Raw genomic sequence first — 15,821 nt, forward strand, 5'->3', positions numbered from 1 at the left:
CATGCAAACCATAGACACTTATCACTAGTCACGTACTACTATCTTTAAGCTTATCACTTGAAAAAACCCTAGTAAATCCACCATTTTTTCCGGCGAAAATGGTGACGGTCGAGGAGTTTCGTAGGGCACAACGTGCCGAGGGTCCGGCCACGGTCATGGCCATCGGAACAGCCACACCTTCCAACTGTGTTGATCAAAGCACTTACCCCGATTACTATTTTCGTATCACTAATAGCGAGCATAAGACTGAGCTTAAGGAGAAATTTAAGCGCATGTGTAAGATATAAAGTTCTCTTGCCTTTCATTATTCATTCAATTTTATGTTGAATTTTTTCCTACTTAATTGAAATTTGACAATACTCGATCTTTTTTTCATTTCTTTCATCAGTATTACTTACTTTTATGTTGGAGTTGTAGACTAATTGTTTCAACTCTATCCTAGATTGAATTTTGATAACTAGAGGTAGTTTTAGATAATGTTCAGGAAATATTATTAACTCAACCTTTTGTTCTCTATTTCGGATTTGTTAGTAGGTTCCTTAAATATAGCATCCCATGTGAGATGCTTTCCAGGATATTTGACTAAATTCTACTATGTTACTTTTCCTTTAAGTTGAGATACAACACATGCATGTTAATCTTTCTTAACATTGAGCTTATATAGACAATTTTAAATATAATTTGTCCAAATGGTTTGGAATTTCTGATATATTTTATGCCTAGTTTCTTATCTATTTCCTTTTTCTCCCTCCAACAAGAGGGAAACTGACCTTGATAAAAACAAGGGCATGATAATTTGGCATAAATTTTGCTTTTCTACAGGATTAGTTACCTTAACTTAAATATAGGGATGAGTATCCAACTTTGGACTTCAGTTAGCATTAACTTTCAGCCAAAAAGGAGAACGCTTTCACTAGAATCAGCACAGAGTATTCAATTCGAGTACTTTAAAACACCTGGAAGCCTAGCAAAGTTTTAATATATTCGAAACAAAAGACAATACGTGGCTGGGAGAAAATAATCTGTTAGGATGGATAATTTGAAACTGGACACGTTCTACGGTTTACCTTGGGAAAATGAAATTGTATTGCCGTTCTATATATATATATATATATATATATATATATATATATATATATATATATTATACACAAAAAATGTATAAATTTTATACACTTTTGCAATGTAAATAATTTCGGTGAATATTTGCCCTTTATTTTTTTTTTCGAAGTTTGATTCGTATAACCTTTGAGTTTATGATTTAGTGATTTGCTAACGTATCTTTCGGTAAATTTGCAGGTGAAAAATCAATGATTAAGAAAAGGTACATGCACTTAACAGAGGAAATCTTGAAAGAGAATCCTAATATTTGTGCATACATGGCACCTTCCCTTGATGCTAGACAAGACATAGTGGTAGTTGAAGTGCCAAAACTTGGCAAAGAGGCAGCCCAAAAGGCCATCAAAGAATGGGGCCAGCCCAAGTCCAAAATTAGTCATTTGGTCTTTTGTACAACTAGTGGTGTAGACATGCCCGGGTGTGACTACCAACTCACTAAGCTACTCGGGCTCCGTCCTTCGGTCAAGCGGTTCATGATGTACCAACAAGGTTGCTTTGCCGGTGGGACGGTACTCCGGATGGCTAAGGACTTGGCCGAAAACAACAAGGGCGCTCGAGTCCTTGTTGTTTGCTCAGAGATCACCGCTGTCACGTTCCGTGGGCCCAATGACACCCACTTGGATAGTTTGGTTGGGCAAGCCCTTTTTGGTGATGGGGCAGCCGCGGTCATTGTAGGTTCTGATCCAATTCCAGATGTCGAGAGGCCTTTGTTCGAGCTTGTTTCCGCAGCCCAAACCCTACTCCCCGATAGCGAAGGCGCTATCGACGGTCATCTCCGTGAAGTTGGGCTTACATTCCACTTACTCAAAGATGTTCCTGGGCTTATCTCGAAAAACATTGAGAAAAGCCTTGTGGAAGCATTCCAACCTTTGGGAATTTCTGATTGGAACTCTTTATTTTGGATTGCTCACCCTGGTGGGCCTGCCATTTTGGACCAAGTTGAACTAAAATTGGGCCTAAAGCAAGAGAAACTTAAGGCTACAAGAAATGTATTAAGTAACTATGGCAATATGTCAAGTGCTTGTGTGTTGTTTATTTTGGATGAAATGAGGAAAGCCTCTGCAAAAGAAGGTTTAGGAACTACTGGTGAAGGGCTTGAATGGGGTGTGCTTTTTGGATTTGGGCCTGGGCTTACAGTTGAGACTGTTGTCCTTCACAGTGTTGCTACTTAGTGGGCTGGGCTTATATTGTGGGAAGATTTTAAGTACTATAATTGTTTATTTTGTTTCTTGGGGTTGAATTTATTTTGTTTTTAATGAATGTATTTGCTCTATTTTGCTATTTCATCTTGCAAATAATGAAATTTGTAATGTGAACTGTTTAATCAAAGAACTGAATTTCTTTCTCTTTCCTTCTCCTTCTTTTGGTTATTTTGTTCTATCTAACTTTAATTCTGTGATTGCATAATTATCACTTTAAGTTCAGCCTTCTCATAATAACAAGCTACTACTCAAAAATACTTATTCTTCAAATAAGCAAGTTTTTTTTCTTCAAAAAGGAGTTTTAATTTTCTAAAAATTTGGCCTAGCAGATTATAATATATAAACTGAAAAAAATTGATTGCCTATCAATTTTATTTCCCTTTTTATAAAAAAAAATAAAAAATCAAGGAAAGACAAGCTTATAATTATAAAGTCTCTCTTTAGTCTTTACTATTTTCTCATCTGTGGGGGCAAGTGCACCACACTAGTTTTTGGGACCTTTATTAAGACATAACCAGAATTTGAATTTTTTTTGCAAGTTTAGCTACTTTAAAATCAACTCGCGAAAAAGTTCACCATATCGGTATGAAGGACATGACAAAGACTAACTTCGCTTGTGTATCTTGATTGCAGTCTTTCCAACATTTTATAAAGCATCTAGGAATTATGAAAAAGGAATAACTCATGTACATTCATAATAAAATTGAAAACATAAACAATTAATTTCTGATACTAGCTTATAGGTATCAAGAATTAATCAAAAAGGTTGTTTTGCAGAAACTCATTGGTCATATCTTCTTGTAACGAGTCTCTATATGGACAATGTGATGGAATCTTTTGATCCAATATTTGAAGGACTTGTTGAAATCCATAATCATTCCCAAAATTGAACAAGACACGTTCATCATCATCGGCGCTACTAAATTCAGTAGCTGTAGATTCTGTAGTATTTGTGATCACGTTATTCTTCAGCTGCAGATTCAACTTTGGGAATTCAAGCGGAGGATCATTCTTGAATGGAGGACGAGGTTTCCTTAAGAATAGCACAGCTCTCGTCCTTCTATGTCTAACAACTTCTAAAGTTGAAGTTTGAGCTCCAACTTCAGACATTGGTTCAAAATAATTGTTGTAATTACTACTTTAATTTATTCTATAAGGAAAACTTGCTCGTAAAACACATCTACTGAGACACAAGCAATATTATTACCCTCAGCCTAAACAGTAGGAATAAAAAAAATTAAGAATCACAAATCAGAAATAATAAATTAAACGAATTAAGGATTGATGAAATACAATTGATTTCACATACCCGACCATGGATGAACTCTTAGGAATTAAGTAAAATTAGGAGGAGAAGAAGAGGATGAACTTTTTTGTCTTCAGTTTGCCAGCACTAGATGTAAGTTAAATTATTTGAAAAAAAATGAATATAACTTACATATATAGTAGGGTGAAAGCTAGTGCAATTTATGATTTTTTTTTGTTTAATTCTCGGTGGAATAAGCCACACTATTTTACCCGAGATATATATGTTTAGAGAACAAAAATTTGCCTAATTTAGACCTTGTAGATTTATTAGAGTTCTATTTGATATGGGAAAGGTATTAGATGATTACCATAAATTTAAAAAATCGAATCCTTTTATAATACTTATTGTTACCATTATATACAATTAAGACCATTTATGTTTTATATATGTTTTCCTAACATGAGAAATACTCCATATTTTATGCTAATAATACAAATCAAGCTAATAAACCTACCTCTTTTCCGAAACAAAATAAAAATTATTGAAGGAGAAGAGCATTCCGAGTAAAAGAGGAAAAAGGATTTCATTTATTTGACTTTTTAATTGAGAATCCTATTTTGTAACTGCAATGACTTGTACAAATTGCCAAAAAATAAGGAGAGAAAAAACTTACTAAAGAAAGAATTGACAAGTCGTAGAAAAAAGAAAGAAAAAGCATTGAAAGTATTCTTTAGGGCGGTTACGTCCCCTATCCCCCTCCCCACCCCCAACCAAAATATTATATAAACTCACATATAGTTTTAGGGTTTCCATACTTCACGGTTGCGCTACTATATTAGGGTTCCATCCTCAAGGAACCCCATATTTCTTTTTCTTCTACAAAAGTTTCTTTAGGATTTTTCTCTCAGAGTTTTAGCAATGGCCGTGAAACAAACAAAGACGCAGAAGAAAGTTGCTTACGACCAAAAACTGTGCAAATATCTTGATTTGTACAACCAGATTTTGATCGTTAACGCTGATAATGTTGGGTCGACACAGTTGCAGAATATTCGTAAAGGTTTACGAGGAGAATCTGTTGTTCTTATGGGGAAAAATACTATGATGAAAAGATCTGTAAGGATTCATGCAGAAAAAACTGGCAATGAGGGTTTTCTTAATCTCATCCCTCTCCTTGTTGTAAGTGCCTGGAAACTTGCACTAAAGTTCATGATTTGTTTCTTGAGTTCTCTTTAACACAGAGTCTAAGGCGCATTCGAGATTTAAATTTAATATTTTAACTTTAAGACTTTTAGTATTGAACTTATTGTTGTGATAAAATTTTGGGGTTCAGATCTAATATTTATTAGTAAGATTTTAATAGTACTAATTATAGAAGAAGATGACATGTTCTAAATCTGAGAAACAAATTCGGTTTTATGCTCTCTATTATTTCCAGTATCAACTTTTGGTTCTGATCCATTGAATTTCTTGATTTATAGTTAAGGTATTAACTTTTTGTTGTTTGTCGGATATTAGGGCAACGTTGGTTTGATCTTTACAAAGGGTGATCTGAAGGAAATAAAGGAAGAAGTCGCAAAGTACAAGGTATTACATTCTTCTATATTTGATGGTTTTCTCCTAACTATGTATGTATTTTTATGGTTCCTACATATTTAGACTTGATTTCATATGTGATATCAGATATCATTGCGGTAGGTTACATTATTTATCCCATCAATCCCTCATGTTTTTCTTATGGTTCCTACTTATTATTATGCTAAACATCATAATAAGTAGCTTTTCAATTTCATGATGTCTAGATTTGATTATACGTTGATGTTTTGTATTTCATAAAATTCTACCTTGATCCATCTTTTTGTTTATACCGTAGAAAGTATGAGTATAAATCTAAAATTTTGCAATTTCAACCCATTAAATTTAAATTGCATAGTACGCATTTATTCTATGGTCCTTTTATTAATTGTTGTCATTACAAACAGGTTGGAGCTCCAGCACGTGTTGGCTTAGTTGCTCCAGTTGATGTCATTGTCCCGACTGGCAATACTGGACTTGATCCTTCTCAAACTTCCTTCTTCCAGGTAGTTTTTTATCTCATACGCTCTCATTATGTAATTTTAGTTAGGTATTATTTGAAAATTACTTGATGAAAACGAATTAATAACCGTCCTTGTATATATACGTGCAAGTTGTAGTTAGAAGTTCATTTTTTCTTCAAAATACACAGCTTTAGGAGCATCCGACATAGATCCGAAACTATTTTCGGAGAGTTCGAGCAATATAGCTTATAGTCAACTATTAAATAGTACTCCTTTTGTTCCATTTTACATGAAACTATTCCCTTTTAAGCCTCTTTCATAAAGAAGACACATCATTTATATATTTGAAAACAATTTAACTTTATGTTTTCTATTTACCCTTTGTGAAACATTTTAAAGCCACACAATATCGTAGCATATTTACAAGCAAAGCACAAGATTCAAAAGTCGTCGATATTCAACCAAGATATTAATTAGTTGCACCTCCATTAACAATAGATTCAAGAGTAACATTAGATATATAAAATTCTTATAGAGCAATTTTTTAAGAATAAAATGTCAATAATTTGTACAATTTTTGTTACTGTATAGGTTCTAAACATTCCCACCAAGATCAACAAGGGAACAGTTGAAATTATGACACCAGTGGAGCTAATCAAGAAAGGTGACAAAGTTGGATCATCAGAAGCAGCTTTACTAGCTAAGCTTGGAATAAGGCCATTCTCTTATGGTCTTGTTATGGTTTCTGTCTATGACAATGGATCAGTGTTTAGCCCAGAAGTTCTTGAATTGACTGAAGATGATCTTATGGAGAAGTTTGCTACTGGAGTTTCAATGGTTACTACTTTGTCTTTGGCTGTTTCTTACCCTACACTTGCAGCTGCTCCTTACATGTTTGTCAAAGGTTACGAGAATGTTTTGGCTGTTGCTGTTGAAACTGACTATTCTTATCCACAAGCTGATCAAGTGAAAGAGTATCTCAAGGTAATTACTTAACTCCTTTTTATATAAACTCAAGTTATACAGTGACAGCCCAAAATTTGAAGTTTATGGAATTAAATATTTATACATATTTAATAAATTTACTAGTATAAATACAATATTTAAGCAAAAGTGTTTCAGTTTATCTATAGACCAGCTAGCTCCACTTTTGTGTGTAAATAAATTTTAACATATGATATCATGCTAATTAGGTATGATTTTCATTAAGCTTACTAATTAATTTACTTGTAGTTACCTTATAACTGACCTTATTCTATTTTTCACATAAATACTTTTTATATTGGTGTACTCTCGTTAAAAAAACATCTGGTAGTATATTTCTTGTAGTATAAAGTCTTGAAATGGAAACATGTATTTGTGTTTTTATAGAGATTAAAACATAGTATATGATTTTGGCACGAATATTTTAAACTTGTTTAGTACCCCTTGTATATATCTTGTTCATGTTCTCTATTTTTGTAGCCAAAGGCTGAGTTTATACTACATATAACTTACTACGAATTATTATATTATATTTATTCTCGAAATCTTGTTTTTAGTGTGTGTATATATACATGTCCTTTGGAAGTTTTCTAACAAATCAGAGTGAAGGTAGTAACATATTTCTTGTAGTACAAAACTTTGACAATTTTAATGTATAATAATGTTGCAGTGTGGTCTATCTTTTTGGACCCTTTTTGATTTTGTCTTTCTAAAGAGGCTGATCTTAAATGGCAAATCCTATCGTATATTGATGTGACTATGATACAATATTTTATGTTATTTAATATCCACTAAGTCATTTTTTCTTCCAGTTGTTGCTATTTGTTCTATAAATACTAAAGCTCTTTTTAACTATTGCAGGATCCTAGTAAGTTTACAGTTGCAATTGCAGCAGCTGCTGAATCTGCTGCTTCTCAAGGTGATGGTCCTGTTGTTGAGACTAAACAGGATAAGAAGGAAGATGAAGCTGAAGAATCTGAGGATGATGCTATTTTCGGTCTTTTCGACGAGTAGATTATCAATTTCTTATAAGTTTTTATTACCAAAAAACTTAGTCCTACGTATTTAAGATATTTTTTTGTTACTTGTTTTAATGACAATGCTGTTAAAGTTTACATTTCTCCTGCGGTACTTTTATGATTTTCATATCAGTTCAATTTCAAGCCGATTGATAATTATCTCTTTTTTCATGTGTTAGCCAGCATCTGCAGACTGCAGCAAAAGAATTTAGTGACACTCAATGTTTATATCAAACTAATAAACATAAGATATTTTCGTACATATACTTAATGTAGATCTTTATGTTAATATGTTACTTAGTCCTTGGTTCGGTATAAATACTCTCATCTTTTTCGTTTGTGTAGCAAAGTTTGAGTGGGTATGAAGTTTAAGAAAGAAACGAAACTTTTGAAAGTTGTGATTTTATACATATCAAAATATTTGGATGTAAAGACTTTTGAAACTTGTGTTTTTAAATATTCCATCCATAACATTTGTGTGGGAAATGATGAAAAGTGTAAATTCAATTGTTTTCAAATTTAGAAAGGTATCATTCTACTTAGAATGACTTAAAAAGGAAACACTGTCACGTAAAATAAAACCGAGGGAGTACCAAGTATAGGTAATTTGTTGCATCAGGATATAACAGTAGGTCGCTAGTTTATTCAGTGACCTACTTTTATTTTATTTAATGTCAAGTTTTAAATACGCTCTTTCTAAATATTGAGATAACTAAGCATCTCGAGCTTAGTAAGATAACACTCTTCTCCGTCGTTAAAAATATCACCAAGTACTTTGATCTAAAATAAGGGGTCGTTTGGTTGGAATATGATTTATACCAGTATAACTTATGACCGTATAAATTATATTGGGATAAGTTATGCTGAGATTAGTTATGCTGGGATTATTGTTTATTCATTGTTTGATATATTGTATTAAGAATGACAATTGCATAATTTCTAAGAAGGTATAAGTTATACCGGTGCTAATTACCCCACCTTCTATAAGGTACTCCCTCTGTTCCAGTTTATGTGAACTTATTTCCTTCTTGGTCCGTTCCAAAAAGAATGACCCCTTTCTAAATTTGGTAACAATTTAACTTAAACTTACAATTCTACCCTTAATGAGAAGCTTTTATAAGCACACAAATACTCTGGGCCCCTTTTTGACTTGTTTAGGACCACAAATTCCAAAAATCTTTATTTTTTCTTAAACTCTGTGCCCAGTCAAACATGTTCATATAAATTGAAACGGAGGGAGTATAAGTTATCCCAGTGTCAAAATTAACACCGGATAACTTGTAACTTATCTCACCCTTATACATTCTTATACCTCATACCAAAGGACCCTTAATTGAATCGATAGTACCTCATCGAATGACAGAAACAAGATAATTCAGTGCCACTATTGAGTTTTAGACCCTAGTAACAGACGTTTTGGAAGAAAAAAAAGCCTTATGTGAGAATTTTGAAGTTCGCTCGACATGATTTTTCTCGATCGCCAGAACTTAAAGCGCGATGAACAGAATTTTAAAGTTTGCATCAGTTATGGTGATGGTAAAGATTTTGTCATAAATCTTGATGGATCACCGGAACTTTTAAATATCATGGGTAAAAATTCTGGTGATCGTCACAATTCTTTTTTTAGTGAAATAAAATTTTTATTGATCCCCACCAAACAAAGTTACTTACAAGTGATATTTCCAATCCATAATCTATAAGCTATCCTATCTAGCTCAATATCAAAACTATATCGTTATTCTCTTCTCCTTGAGCATCCCTACTAGGTAGGTATGCTTAGTTAGAAGCTAGTCCTACAGTATTACATAGTTATTGCTATTTCTCTATTTGTACAATTGATTGATCCACTCTATTTCTTTCCTATTCTTTCTGTTGGCTTTTATGAGTTGTAGTCTATATTTGCCATCCTCATTTATGCTTTTCCACATCTTTGTTGGCAATGGTACTTTCTGATTCCATAATGCTTCATTCCTTGCTCGCCATATCCCATACATTACTGTTGTGATGATCGTCACAATTTCTGGTGCTTCAAAATTCTGGTGCTAAAAATTTGGATGACCGTTAGAAGTTTTAGCACTTCAAAATTCCGACGAGAGTGTTTTAAATTTCTATCACAGAGCTTATTTTCCAAATTCTTCTTTTATGGTGTCCAAATATAAACAGTTATTTAAAAAAGGTCCATCCATTGCATTATAATTCTCAATTATGTAAACGAAAAAATTTGTTTGAGGACATGTTCCTTTATCTTTATGGGCAAAAGGATCCAGAACCTAAATATTGTGTTTTTGGACTCAAAATACATAAATAGGTGAAAAATAACCCTTAGTGACCAAAATATTTAAATCGCAGTTTTGAACCACGTATTACATTAACGTCCGTTTGGGACGTTAAGGTAAAACGAGGTTCATTAATGCCTTTTATATAAAATGCTTTTTGTAAACGCATTTTAACTGGAAGCTGAATGAACGTTTACTTAAAACGCGGTTCAAAAGGACGTTAACATAAAACGCCTTAATGAACCGCGCTTTACCTCTTCAAATATTGTCTGTAACGACCCGACTGGTTGTTTTGCTTTTTAGAACCCCGCCCCCTAAATAAAACTTCCCGCGCTTGCTTTAACTAATTTACGACCTGCAGGGATAGTTGGTTCGGGATTTGGAAGAGTTTGGTTTGAAATAGGATCACTTGATTCCCTAAGATTTTCTTAAAAGGCTAAGTTTGACTTTGGTCAATATCTTTAGCAAATGGATCCAGACATGTGTTTTGATAGCCCCGGAGGGTCCGTAGGAAAATATGGGACCAAGTCGTATGCCCAAAATCGAATTTCGAGGTCTCTTGCCCGAGTAATGAATTTTTATTAGAAATTCTAAAATTGAAATTCTAAGGATTTAAAGAAACTAAATAATGATTGATCACATTGGTATCGGGCTCGTATGTTGGTTCCGGAGCCTAGTACAGGTCCAATATAACATTTAAGACTTGCCCGCAAAATTTAGTGTCAATCCGAGTAGTATAGTATGTTTCGACGCGTTAGGAGTGAATTGAAGAACCTGAAGTTCATAAGTTTGATTCAATTGGTTTTAGGGGGTGATTCTTAGATTTAGCGTTGTTTCGGGCATTCTGAAGGTTCGAATGAGTCTGTTTCATGATTTCAAACTTGTCGGTATATTCGGGCGGGGCCTGGGAGCCCCGAGCGTCAATCAGACAAGGCTCGAGTGAAGTTGGAAAATTTGAGAAGAGCTGAAGCTTCAGGTTGCTGTCATAACCGCACCTACGGTTGGTCAGCCACAGGTGCGGGACCACAGAAGCAGTCGTTTTCTCGCGGATGCGGCCAAGGCAGGCCAAGCCAAAGCTGCAGAAGCGGTCCCAGCTCGCTTGGCCAATTCCGCAGATGCGGCTTTCCTCGCAGATGCGATCCCCTGATCGCAGATGCGGAAATCACTGAAGTAGTGAGATTCATTTAATACGGGCTCTAAGCCATTTTGGCTATTTTTCACTCACCCATTGGGCGATTTTGGAGCTCTTGAGAGAGGACTTTCACCTAGCATCTTGAGGTAAGTTTATCCTACATATTTCTAGTTTAATACTTGAGTCTTGGGTAGATTAACACACAAAGATTAAGGAAAAAATCATGGGGTTAGAGCAAAACCTAGGGTTTTGGTAAAAGTTGGATTTAACCACGAAATTTGTTATGAAATGAAGTAGAAATCATATATTATTGATACTTAGGTTATAAAGAACAACTTTTTTCGAAAAATTTCGGAATCCGGCACGTGGGCCTGTGGTCGGATTTTAGGATACTTGTGTTTAAGGTTGGGAAATTACTTTCGTAATTAAAATGCCAACTTTTAAGCTTGTATTGACTAGTTCCTACCTCGTTTAATTAGTTTTGGATAGTTCAACTTCAAATTGAGGGTTTTGAGCACGTTCTTGGTATTGAAAGTACACTTTGGAGTGAGGTGAGTCTCCTATATAACCTTGTAAGAGGGAACTGTCCCCATAGGTGATATAATTAAATAATTTGCCATTACATGCGGGCGCTACTTACGCACTAGGTGATGAGAGTCCGTGCGTAGCTACTATTATGCTAAGTCCGGGTAGTCTAGGACCCAAAAACATGTTGTATGTGATATTTTTGTAACTTTATGTTTAATTTGGATTATTTAAAACATGTTGATTATGGTAAATGAGACTATTAAGAAGAACATTATCTTTCTTTGCCTTTTAAAGAGAAGTTGATATTTTTGTGAGTAATTGCTCCCCAGATATATATTCTTGTCTGCTTGTTGTTGTGTTTAATTACATTTGACCGCGTCGCATGTCTGATTCAAGAGCGGGGTAATAGATTCATCTATGGTTCGCACCGTTCGACCCTCGGCAGTGCACAATTTACTTTTATGTTGGATCGGGTCATACGACCTCGGCATTACTTGCACATGCTTTTACTCAGTATTTTTTTGTGATTGAGCCTTTTTATATGCCCTGAAATGTAAGTGGCCAAATGTGATATTACCTAGGAAAGGACATGTTATTTCTTGCTATAAACTGTTAATTATTTGTACTATCTATGCTTAGTATAATTCATTTCTCATATTATTTGACCCTAGTAAGTGTCAAGTCGACCCCTCGTCTCTACTTCTTCGAGATTGGGTTCATACTTATTGGGTACATATTGTTTATGTACTCATACTACACTTCTGCACTTAATTGTACAGGATCTGAGACAGGTACATCTGGTTACCAGTCTGGTGCGCATTCTTGATCAGTGTCCGAGACTTCCACGGTGAGCTGCTCCCTTCCTATGCCGTTCAGTAGCATGATAGAGTCTCTCTTTATTTTGGTTGTCTATTCTATTTCAGATAGTAAGATAGATTTATTCTTTTGTATATTCTACTAGTTGCCCATAAACTTGTGACACCAGGTCTTGGCATACACATTGGTAGACTATTCTTTTGGGGATTGTATAACTATTCTTGTACGTTACTAATTATCACATGCTTTTAACTTCAAATTTAGAAATTTCTGTACTTGTTTTAGTAAAGTGAAAACGAGAACTTATTAATACTTCCGCGTTGGCTTTCCTGACAAGGGTGTTGGGCGCCATCATGACCTATAATGGAATTGGATCGTGATACCATGGTATCAGAGCACTAGGTTTACGTAGGTCTCACAAGTCCTGGGAAAACCTAATAGAGTCTTGCGGATTGATACGGAGACGTCTGTATTTATCTTCAAGAGGCTATAAGGTGTTAGGAAAACTACTCTTTATTCATTTCCTATCGTGTAGTGGTTGGTATACTAAATTTCCTTCTTCTATTCTCTCACAGTTGGTGAGGACATGCACGGCTGATGTTCCAGACCCTGGAGGAGCTGCTCCCCCTGTTGCTAGAGGCCGAGGCAGAGACTGGGGGAGAGCACCGGCCCGAGGTAGGGGACGAGGGCATCCCAGAGTTGTCCTAGTAGCACCACTAGCAGATCCTCTGGGAGATCCTATAATTGAGGAGCAGGGAGAGGTGCCCGTAGCTGAGCCTACCTCGGCGGACTTTATGACAGCACCGGGTTTCCAGGAGGTCATGGGCTGTATGTTGCGGTTCATGGACACCATGACTCAGGCTGGTTTATTTCTAGCGGATCCAGCTACATCACAGGCAGGAGGGGGAGCACAGATCCCTACTGCTCAGGCTCCTGGTCATGCAACTGCAGTGTATCAGACTCCGGGTGCACTACCCGTAGATGGGGCTCAGCCAGTTGCTGTAGTGGTGCCCGAGCCCAGACCAGTTGCGGATGGTGATTCGCAGAAGTTATTGGATAGATGGACTAGACTTCACCCTCCTATATTCGGGGGCGAGCATCATGAGGATGCCCAGGACTTCATAGATAGGTGCAGGGACAAACTGCACAACATGAGGATATTAGAGTTGCATGGGGTTGACTTCACTACTTTTCAGCTGGAGGGCAGGGCCCGTAGATGGTGACAGTCTTATGTTCTTGGCAGGCCAACAGGTTCTCCTCCTATCACTTAGGGTCAGTTCACACAGTTATTCTTCGACAGGTATATTCCACCCTCTGAGAGGGAAGAGCTGCAGTATCAGTTTGAGAAGCTTGAGCAGGGTCAGATGTCCGTGACCGATTATGAGGCGAGGTTTTTTGAGTTGTCTCGCCATGTACTCATGATACTTCCCACGGATGCAGAGAGAGTGCAGAGATTTGTTGTAGGGTTGCACCCAGGGTATTCGAGCTAGCATGGCCCGCGAGGTGGAGATGGGTACTAAGTATCATCTAGTGGTGAAGATTGCTCGCAGGATTGAGGGTTATTGCCAGAGAGGTAGAGAGCAGATTCAGTAGGACAAGAGGGCCCGGTTTTCTGGAGAGTTCAGAGGTGCCCCAGGTAGAGGTAGGGGCACTTTGGGAGGGGTCATCCCAGCAGGCCCCCGTATGCAGCACCATCACCACCTTCCCGAGGTGTTCCAGTGAGGCCATATTTCAGTGCGATGCCGGAGAGTTCTTACCGTCCACCAGCTATTCAGGGTTCCTCCGGCGGGTATTCTGGTCATCGGGGTTCTTCCAGTACTTACTTTAGTGTCATGCCAGAGAGTTCATATCGCCCACCAGCCATTCAGGGTTCTTCTAATGGATATTCGGGTCTGCAGGCTCAGACTTCATGGCAGCAGGCTATGGTGCCAAGAGGTTGCTATGAGTGTGGAGATCCGGGTCACATGAAGAGGACTTGCCCCAGGCTTCGGGGCAAGGTAGTACAACAAGGTCAGCAGCCTATGATTTCAGCACCAGTTGCCCAGTCGTCTAGAGGTGGGGGCAGACTGGTAGAGGCCGTCCTAGAGGTGGAGGCCAGATAGGTAGAGGCTAGCTAGCTACTGCTCAGTCAGGTGGAGGCCAGTCAGCTGGCGCTCCAGCTAGGCCAGATGCATTGGCCTCAGATGCCGTCATCACTGGTATTATTTCTGTTTCCGGTAGAGATGCTTCAGTATTATTTGATCCAGGGTATACATATTCATATGTATCATTTCTATTTGCTCGTTTCCTGGTTATTTCTCCTGAGCCCTTAGGCACCCCTATTCGTGTGTCCACTCCTATGGGAGATTCTGTGGTTGTGGATCAGATCTACCGGTCCTGTGTGGTCACATTCTGTGATTTCAGGACTAGAGCGGATCTCCTGTTGCTTGATATGATCGACTTTGAGATCATCCTGGGCATGGATTGGTTATCTCCATATCATGTCGTCCTAGATTGCGATGCCAAGACTGTTACATTAGCAATGCCAGGTTTGCCAAGGTTGGAGTGGAAGGGTTCCACAGTTGATATATCTAATCGGGTTGTCTCTTTCCTGAAGGCTCGGCATATGGTTGAGAAGGGTTGTTTGGCTTATTTGGCTTATGTTCGGGACACCACAGTAGAGTCTTCGACGATTGATTCAGTTCCAGTAGTCCGGGAGTTTGCCGATGTGTTTCCTTCTGATCTTCCCGGCATGCCACCGGATCGTGTTGATTTCTGTATTGATTTGGCTCTAGCACCTGGCCTATATCTATCCCACCGTACCATATGGCTCTGAAAGAGCTGAAGTAATTGAAGGAGCAGCTTGAGGAGTTGTTAGCAAAGGGGTTTGTTAGACCCAGTGTATCACCTTGGGGTTCACCAGTGTTATTTGTGAAGAAGAAGGATGAGACTATGTGGATGTGCATTGATTACCGCCAGTTGAACAAAGTCACCATCAAGAACAAGTATCTGTTGCCTCATATCGATGATTTTTTTGACCAGTTGCAGGGTGTTAGGGTGTTCTCTAAGATTGATTTGAGGTCAGGGTATCATCAGTTGAAGATTCGGGATTCGGATGTCCCAAAGACTGCATTCCGGACTAGATATGACCATTATGAGTTTTTGGTAATGTTCTTTGGCTTGACTAATGCCCGAGCAACATTTGTGGACTTGATGAATAGGGTGTTCAAGCCTTATATTGATTCCTTTGTCATCATCTTCATTGACGACATCTTGATTACTCATGTAGCCTAGGGGAGCACGAGCAGCATTTGAGAGTAGTGCTTCAGAACTTGCGAGAGCAGAAGCAATATGCTAAGTTTTCCAAGTGTGAGTTTTGGCTAGAGTTAGTGGCATTCTTGGGGCATGTTGTGTCAGGAGAGGGTATTAAGGTGGATCCTAAGAAAATTGAGGCAGTTCAGAGTTGTCCACGTCCTACTTG

General features: G+C 37.3%; 3 protein-coding genes across 3 annotated transcripts; all 3 read left to right on the top strand.

Moving 5' to 3' along the window:
* Nucleotides 1-2,470, top strand: LOC104216563 (chalcone synthase A). The gene is made up of 2 exons (XM_009766636.2): nt 1-276; nt 1,300-2,470. The coding sequence occupies exons 1-2, from the start codon at nt 99-101 to the stop codon at nt 2,289-2,291; spliced, it is 1,170 nt and encodes a 389-aa protein (XP_009764938.1). The 5' UTR covers nt 1-98; the 3' UTR covers nt 2,292-2,470.
* Nucleotides 2,471-4,403: 1,933 nt separating this feature from the next.
* Nucleotides 4,404-7,713, top strand: LOC104216564 (large ribosomal subunit protein uL10-like). Its single transcript, XM_009766637.2, has 5 exons — nt 4,404-4,746; nt 5,086-5,154; nt 5,550-5,648; nt 6,198-6,590; nt 7,452-7,713. Exons 1-5 carry the CDS (start codon nt 4,489-4,491, stop codon nt 7,602-7,604), a joined length of 972 nt encoding a protein of 323 aa, XP_009764939.1. The 5' UTR covers nt 4,404-4,488; the 3' UTR covers nt 7,605-7,713.
* Nucleotides 7,714-14,100: 6,387 nt separating this feature from the next.
* LOC138869072 (uncharacterized) lies at nt 14,101-15,176 on the top strand. Its single transcript, XM_070146663.1, has 2 exons — nt 14,101-14,416; nt 14,494-15,176. Exons 1-2 carry the CDS (start codon nt 14,101-14,103, stop codon nt 15,174-15,176), a joined length of 999 nt encoding a protein of 332 aa, XP_070002764.1.
* Nucleotides 15,177-15,821: the final 645 nt, after the last annotated feature.

This window comes from Nicotiana sylvestris, chromosome 1 (genome assembly GCF_000393655.2).
Source record: "Nicotiana sylvestris chromosome 1, ASM39365v2, whole genome shotgun sequence".
In the NCBI taxonomy this organism is placed as follows: domain Eukaryota; kingdom Viridiplantae; phylum Streptophyta; class Magnoliopsida; order Solanales; family Solanaceae; genus Nicotiana; species Nicotiana sylvestris.

Excerpts from the sequence above, each read along its gene's own strand:
- LOC104216563 (XM_009766636.2), top strand. The coding sequence starts at position 99 with ATGGTGACGGTCGAGGAGTTTCGTAGGGCACAACGTGCCGAGGGTCCG. Across the intron at positions 277-1,299 it reads GGAGAAATTTAAGCGCATGT|GTGAAAAATCAATGATTAAG; the intron begins GTAAGATATAAA and ends GTAAATTTGCAG.
- LOC104216564 (XM_009766637.2), top strand. The coding sequence starts at position 4,489 with ATGGCCGTGAAACAAACAAAGACGCAGAAGAAAGTTGCTTACGACCAA. Across the intron at positions 5,155-5,549 it reads AAGAAGTCGCAAAGTACAAG|GTTGGAGCTCCAGCACGTGT; the intron begins GTATTACATTCT and ends CATTACAAACAG. Across the intron at positions 6,591-7,451 it reads AAGTGAAAGAGTATCTCAAG|GATCCTAGTAAGTTTACAGT; the intron begins GTAATTACTTAA and ends TAACTATTGCAG.
- LOC138869072 (XM_070146663.1), top strand. The coding sequence starts at position 14,101 with ATGCCGGAGAGTTCTTACCGTCCACCAGCTATTCAGGGTTCCTCCGGC. Across the intron at positions 14,417-14,493 it reads AGTTGCCCAGTCGTCTAGAG|GTGGAGGCCAGTCAGCTGGC; the intron begins GTGGGGGCAGAC and ends CTGCTCAGTCAG.